Below are 7,260 nucleotides of genomic sequence, written 5' to 3' on the forward strand. Positions count from 1 at the left end.
AAAATAAAAAACCACAACAATCCCCCCACAAACAGCATAAATGACCCATCATTTCTCTTCTACAAGCCAAAAATTGAGAGAGGGCTGACACCACATATAACTCTGGAGCTTGCAGAGGCCTGAAGAAAGTCAGCGAATGGCACCACTGAAAGTTGCAAGGAAATTAAATTTTGGACCTTTTTTTTCTTGGTTTCCTTGTGGTGTTTCATGGGACTTCACTTTGGAGGGAAGCCCAAAGTCAGGGTTGGTACCCAAAGGTGATGGAGAGAAGCGGGGAGATCCTTTTCCTCCCTCCTCCAGGCCCCCAAAGCCCGGCTGATGCACAACCGCCCCGACACCCACCAGCGAGCCAGGATGGGAGGTGCTCGGGGAGCTGGATCCTCGTGCCAGGCACCAAGTCAATAAATCCTTCGGCAAAGCCGGGTACAGAAACGTGTTCGGGACACGGTGCGCTTTGTGAGCCAGCAGCGTCTCTTCAGGCGCTGCTGAGTTTGGGTTTGTTTCTAGGGAATAAACAACTCTCACCTCTCCCATGACGGCAATCGGCGTCTCCCCTGTTGCCTGGGCGACGCGATGCTCGACCAGATAAAACATGTATTCGTCATAGAGCAGGCGAATCAGGTGGAAGGAACCAAAGCTGGCAGCGCTGCGCAAGGTGAGGTCACGGATCACCATGGAGCTGCAAAACAGCCGGGAAACAAAATATTTGGGTGGTGTTTTACACTTGAATCACGGCTGACGGGAGTTCTTGACCCTGAAGGTGCTGTGGGGCACAGCGCTCTGCTTCCACCTCCGTCCTGAGAATATCAAAGCACTTTAAGGAATTATGTGAGGGCTATAGGAGACAAACACTCCCTTCTGCGTACCAGAGCAACAGTTAACCAGAGTTGCATGGGAGTAAAGAACTTGGCCTTGGCTTTTCCGATGCAGAAATATCACCAAAATGAGACAGAAAATGTACCTGTAGAAAGACCATTTCAACAGGAACTGCCTGGCCGCCTTGGGGAAGCTGGGACTGCCCTCGTGGTGCTTCAGGACCTGAGTCACGACGTTATCCAGCCAACTAGCCCACTGGTCCAGAGAGCTCTGCTGCTGCAGAGTGAGCTTGAAATCCTGCTCCAGCTTCTGTACCATGCCTTCCTCGCACTGGCACACCCACGAGGCTTGCTCCTGCTCGGGAAGAAGCGATGGCGCTCACTCATGACAAGCCTGCACAGCTGTTGCATCCCACCTCAGGAATTCATTTCTAGTAGACAAGCACTCCAAACCATCTCTGAGTCACATCTCCTCCAATCCACCCAGACCACGGTACAATATTTTTATTAGAACCGTTGGTAGCACTACTTCTTACAGAAGTTCCTTAGTATCTTCCCTGCTGTTCACAGTGAGATGGCAAACTTACCTGGAAGAGTAACACCCAACCCGTTAAACTGTTCACTTAATTGCTTTTTAGTGGTGGAAATAAGATGTTGGTTACCAGCAGCCAACCTCATTAGAGAGTCCCAGTTCTAGACAACAGCTCTAGGAAGAAATACCGTTACGTTACCTGCACGTTGGCAAAGTCGACCCGATTGAGATCGCTGAGCATCTGGTTTATCTGGGAGGTGTTCTGCAGCACGGCGCGGGCGGCCTGAGCCAGGTGGTTCAGGGAGGTGTATCTCCGTAACGTCTGCGCGAAGGCACTCACCACCCCCACCTGCAACACAGCGCCCGGGGGGGCTCGTGAGTTGGGGGGGAAATCCCTGCCAGGGCTGAGCTCCAGCACGCAGCGCATCCCGCTGACGTCCGAAGCAGCCACCAACCCTCCAGAGCAGCATTTCTGCCCCACCTATCGCATCTTGCAACCCAGCCTTCACGTTTGTTTTGGAATGCGTTGCCCAGGGCAGTGGTGGAGTCACCAGCCCTGGAAGTGTTCAAAAAATGTGCAGATGTGGCACCTGGGGACACGGTTTAGCGGTCCTGGTGGTGTTGGGTAGATGGACTAGATGATCTCTGAGGTCTTTTCCAACCTGAAGGGATCGATTATTCTGTGCAATTTCAGGACACAGGAATGGCTCGATGCACAGAATATCATCAGCTTCCGATACGAAGCAATTGCCCTCCCCGTCCTCCCGCTCCTTGCAGGTTTTGGCTGGTAATTTATTCATTATGCTGAGCTAGTCTGGAGCACACGGAGCCAAACCCCAGCAGTGACTTCCAGTTGCTGTAGAAAACTGTGACATACATGTACACGCACACACACAGAGGCACACACACACAGACATAGGCACACACACACAGACACATGTACACACACACAGACACATGTACACACACACACAGACATGTACACACACACAGACATGTACACACACACAGACATTTACACACAAACACAGACATTTACACACACACACACTCGCTCAGTCCCTACCCCGGACCCGCAACGCGCTCCCTCTGCTCACCTTGGTCTGCACAACCTGGGGGGGGAATTCACTCATCGCGTTCATCAGCCACCCTTCCAAACTCTTGGCAAAATTCCGAATCGCCTGCGTGAGCGTGCCTGCAAAGAAGTCTGCAGAGTTAGAAAGGCCGTTCTGCGCCAGACACCCCCTCCCAGCTGCGGTCTCGATTTAGCATCGAGGAAATCAGTTGAGTCCCAAGATGCACTCAGATGTTTGTTACTCTCTAGTGTTGTTACTCAAACTTTTCTTTTCATTCTTATTTTTTCATGGAGAAAAAACTCTCGGTATCCCACCACTCATCACCCAAATGAAAGCTGACCCCAAATTTCCAGGAGGTGCAGCAGGAGACAGGATCATCCCACATAAAGAAACGAAGATACCATCTCCAAGGAAACATCTTGCAAGGATTAGCTGTGCTTACTTTACTTGTGGTTTAAGCCTGTGCTTTCACCTTGACTCCTGGCCAAATTCTGGAGATGTGACAGAGAATAACCCAAATTTTAAAACGGATGGGAGATTCCTGGGGCCACAAAGTACCGCTGATGCTAGAGCAATGCCAAAGGAGGAATACTGCTGTTGCCGTAATATTTTTGCTTGTATTCAAAACAAACCCCTCCAAATCAGCTTTTACAAGGGAAATCTTTGTGGCAAGCGGTAGCCAGACCAAGGGAGTCACGGATCACCATTCGCCAGACAACACAACATCCCGTGACTCAGCCCAGCGAGGAGCAGGAGCCGCGGGGGAGCGGGGAGCAGCCGTGATCCCCCCGGACACTCACTGGGCACTGGTCTGAGCACGTCGGGGATGAGGATCTCCACCAAGGCCTGGTACAAGATGTGATCGCAGCTTCTCATCCACTTGAGGATGGGCTTGTATTTGCACAGAGCGATCAGCTTATCCTTCGGGAGGGTCCTTTCGTGCTCTTCTTCGCTGCAGGAGGAGGAGGAGGAGGGAGGCAGGGTTAGCAGCAGGTTTGATTCAGTGCATTCACCTTTCCTCTCAAATTCTAACCCCCATTTTCCGCAGAAAAAAAGCCATTCATGCTTCTTTCAAATCTCCTGGTGTGGGCCTGCCTTCCCTTAGCCCAGCTTTGGCCTCAGCTAAAGGGAACTGTGGTTCTGCACAGGTATTTCAGCAAGCAAAAGCTCAGCTGGTCTCTCCTTAGCTGGTCCTCTGCTCTGAACCTCCTCAGCTTATCTCACACTCCAGGCAGAGCCCAGCTCCAAGACTGCAAATGTCCCACGACTGCTCCCACTGACAAGGTGCCGGGAGGAAATGCTGTTGCTGTGTGAGACCCTCCCCGGACAGCCCTTCCAAAGCTCCACTTACATTGATGATCCGCGCTTTCTGAGCCAGTTTATCCTCCGCTCAGCATCTGACACTCCAAACAGAGCTCAGCTCCAAAACTGCAGACACCCGGTGCTTATTACTCAAACTTTTACCATTTTTCTTCTGACTAAATATGTCCGTATCAGAAGTCCTTATATTATCAGTAGAAGGGGACAATACAGACTTTCTCTAATTTCACTTAATTCCATTCCTGTATCTCTTGGCAGCAGACTACCAACACGTCAAGGATGAAAAAAGGGCAACAACAAGCATGCAGGCAGGAGCGCAGAGACCAGAGCAGCTTTGTTTGCCATTATCTGCCTCAAAACACGAGGCACTTGAAGACCTGGATTGCTGGATAAAGAAGCAAGTCAATCTAGATGTCACTAAAACCTCAGAGACCGAGATGTCCCTGGAGATCAGACCTTTCCTTCAGAGGCCTGAACTGCGTACGGTAGTTGCGAGATGAAACGTTTCTGATGCTCTTGGTAACGATTCCGTGGGGCAGGAACTACCTGCGAGTCCTACAAAGCACTCAGAATTCCTAACGAGGCTGAAAACGCGTTGTGTGTTTTTACAAGTGAGACCCCACCTAGTCCAGTTCTGGTGTCCCCTCCCTAAGAGGGGCATGGATCTGCTGGAACGAGTCCAGAGGAGGCCACAAGGCTGACCCAGGGGCTGGAGCAGCTCTGCTCCGAGGACAGGCTGAGGGAGCTGGGGGTGTTCAGCCGGAGAAGAGAAGACTCCGGGGGCACCTTATCCCTGCCTGCAGCGCCTGAAGGGACCTACAGGGAGGCTGGGGAGGGACTTTTAATGAGTGTCCAGCGACAGGACAAGGGAAATGGGTTTAAGTTGAAAGAGAAGAGGTTTAGATTGGATCTTAGGGAGAAATTCTTCAGTGTGAGGGTGGCCAGACTCTGGAACAGATTGCCCAGAGACTCTGTGGCTGCCCCCTCCCTGGAGATGCTCAAGGCCAGGTTGGACGGAGCCTTGAGCAACCTGGGCTGGTTAAGGGTGTCCCTGCCCATGGCAGGAGGTTGGATCAGACGATCTCTGTGGTCCCTTCCATCCCAGGCCATTCTAGGATTCTATGATTGATTCCATGAAAATCGGAGTATTTGGAAACAATTGAAGCCAAGCGGGGTACCTGGAGGGCAGGGCAGCGGGGCCATCGCTCGATGGTGTTTTAGGATTCCAGAAGGATTGCCACAGTTTCTCAATATAATGAAACTGAAGGTTCATCACAACATCCAAAGTCGCCTGACAACAAAGAACACAACTCGTTAGCTGCTCTGCTAGCCTCGTGCCTCACACAGCATTTCGTGTGCTGCCGTTTAGGCTAAACAATTTCAAAGAAAAGTAATGGAAGAGGCATTGTTTTAATAATCAACGTAACATAAAACAGGTCATGCAATGAAAAAATTAACATAAAGGGCAATATTTGAGTTGTAATACCTTGCAAATCAAGCAATTCCCCATTATATTCTAGCTTCTCCTAAGAGCAGGATATGAGACGAGCACATGAATTCCGTCCCACATCAATTAATGAATCAGTTAAAAATACAAAGAATCACCTCGCAGTGTCGCCTGTAAAGAAGCTGCAGGGTTTTCACATCGTTCATGGTGACCCCTTCTTGGATGAGGACGTTACCTAGGTCAGGCGCTGGGAACTCGGGAAACACATGGGTTACGTCTGGGGGAAAGAATAGAAAAAAAAAAGATCACAGACTCATAGAATCACAGAACAATTCAGGAAGGATGGTGAGAGGAGCACTCGGTTACGCAGGACTGCAGATGAGTGCAAGTTGGGGCTGAAACAGGAAAAGGAAACCAACAATCTAGTGTTTTCCCAGTCTTGCTGCTGTACTGGGCAGAAAGCGAAGAGCCGCTTTTTATTCAGCGTGGAAAGGAAAACGTTTTCTTTCTTTCTGTAATAAAAGAAATAAGAATACATTGTCCTCCTTTACTGCGCTTCCCATCAGATTTTCCCTGAAGCCTGAAAAAAAGTCTGAGAGTATAATGGAAAATATAATTGGACAGCAGATGTCTCCGGAGCAATTATGTTTCAGAGAGAGCTCAGAGCTGGCTGGGATTTGGTATCTCTGCTTGAATGATGGAGACACGTAGATCCACGACTGGCGAAGCCAGAGAGCATCTCGCAAGGAGAAGGTCCAGACGGATGGATCGTGGATTATCTCTTGCCATGAAGAGAATCGGTCCCCTCCCTCGGCCACCTGGGTCAGCAGGAGCTCAGGACCTCCACTGCTTCCAGTCAATGCGGATAAAACCAGAGGGATTAAAAATGTCCTAAGAGAGAACGAAGATGGCACAAGGAAAAAGCCTCCCTCTGGTGGAGAAGTCAGCAAATAAACTTTGCAAGTGCGGCATTACAAGAGCTTATTAGGATATACACTATATATAAAATCCATGCAATAATACTGTGGATTTGTTCGAAAAGCAAAGAACAGCCAGGGCTTGCTGGGCAAGACCTTCCTCTTAAAGCCCAGATATGAGACAGACATTAAAGCGCCTCCTCACCTATGAACTGCTGATGATGTTGACTCTGAGCAGCAACCGACTGCTCCGGCGTGGCGTGCGGGTTACTGTTGGCGCCGCTCTCTGCCACGCCATCCATCTTCTGCGCCGGTCGGTACCTAAATTGAAGAGCACAGCTTGGCATTCACACAGGCACGAGCGAACCCGTTCACGGTGTTTTGCAAGGCTGGAGTGGGTGTCAGAGTGCAGATTCTGTCCCAGGAGCTGACTTCTGCATTTACTTTCTGTTTAGGAGCTGAAGAAATAAATTCTTCTGCTCCTGCTTCACTCCAGCAAGAACCAGAAGTGTCTGTGCTTCTGGGAGACAATTCCAATTCCCTTCACACATCGCGTTTTATGTTCAGAATCACTCAGACACAAGACCAACCACAGCACTGTTTAACTTGCACTTTTGCACAACAAAAAAAAACCAACCAAACCCTAAACCCACCCCTGTACAACCCAAGCCCTCAGTCCTTTACACTGATTTGGAACAACTAATTCCAGAGCTGAGGTCCCAAAATAGTTTGGTCACAGGGACCCCGTAAAAAGCAGCACATACGGAGGCATTCTCCGTGGCCGCCGGTTGAATCAAGCCGCAGGCAAACACAACAGGCAGATAAATGCCTTTTCATAGAATCACGGAGTAGTTTGGGTTGGAAGGGACCTTCAAAGGTCACCTAGTCCAACCCCCCACAGTAAGCAGGGCCACCTTCCACTCGAAAAGGTTGCTCAGAGCCCCGTCCAACCCGTCCTTGAGCGTTCCCAGGGCTGGGCCATCGACAAGGACTCAGAGCGATCAGCTCTTCCACAGCTCAGCAACATCCGGGTTGGAACTATCCCAACACGCTCCCTCTGCTCCCAAACCAAATCCCAAGACAGGCTCCGGGGAAGGACCCTCGCCCGCGGCAGTGTCGGGGGCACCGGCAGCGAGCCCCCAGGCCCGCCCGG

At 50.5% G+C, this 7,260-nt stretch overlaps 1 protein-coding gene across 1 annotated transcript in view; it reads right to left on the minus strand.

The window, feature by feature from the left end:
* Nucleotides 1-525: 525 nt before the first annotated feature.
* Nucleotides 526-7,260, minus strand: part of LOC104270154 (DNA-binding protein RFX2-like) — a gene marked incomplete at both ends in the record, with an annotated part of 6,892 nt that continues 157 nt past the window's right edge. Inside the window, 8 exons of the mRNA XM_009864422.1 lie at nt 526-679; nt 962-1,170; nt 1,547-1,696; nt 2,445-2,542; nt 3,224-3,375; nt 4,922-5,034; nt 5,349-5,467; nt 6,313-6,428. Of these exons, the coding sequence (XP_009862724.1) occupies nt 526-679; nt 962-1,170; nt 1,547-1,696; nt 2,445-2,542; nt 3,224-3,375; nt 4,922-5,034; nt 5,349-5,467; nt 6,313-6,428 (1,111 nt within the window). The remainder of the gene's footprint in view (nt 680-961; nt 1,171-1,546; nt 1,697-2,444; nt 2,543-3,223; nt 3,376-4,921; nt 5,035-5,348; nt 5,468-6,312; nt 6,429-7,260) is intronic.

The sequence above is a fragment of the Apaloderma vittatum genome, unplaced genomic scaffold (genome assembly GCF_000703405.1).
Source record: "Apaloderma vittatum isolate BGI_N311 unplaced genomic scaffold, ASM70340v1 scaffold6932, whole genome shotgun sequence".
Classification (NCBI taxonomy): domain Eukaryota; kingdom Metazoa; phylum Chordata; class Aves; order Trogoniformes; family Trogonidae; genus Apaloderma; species Apaloderma vittatum.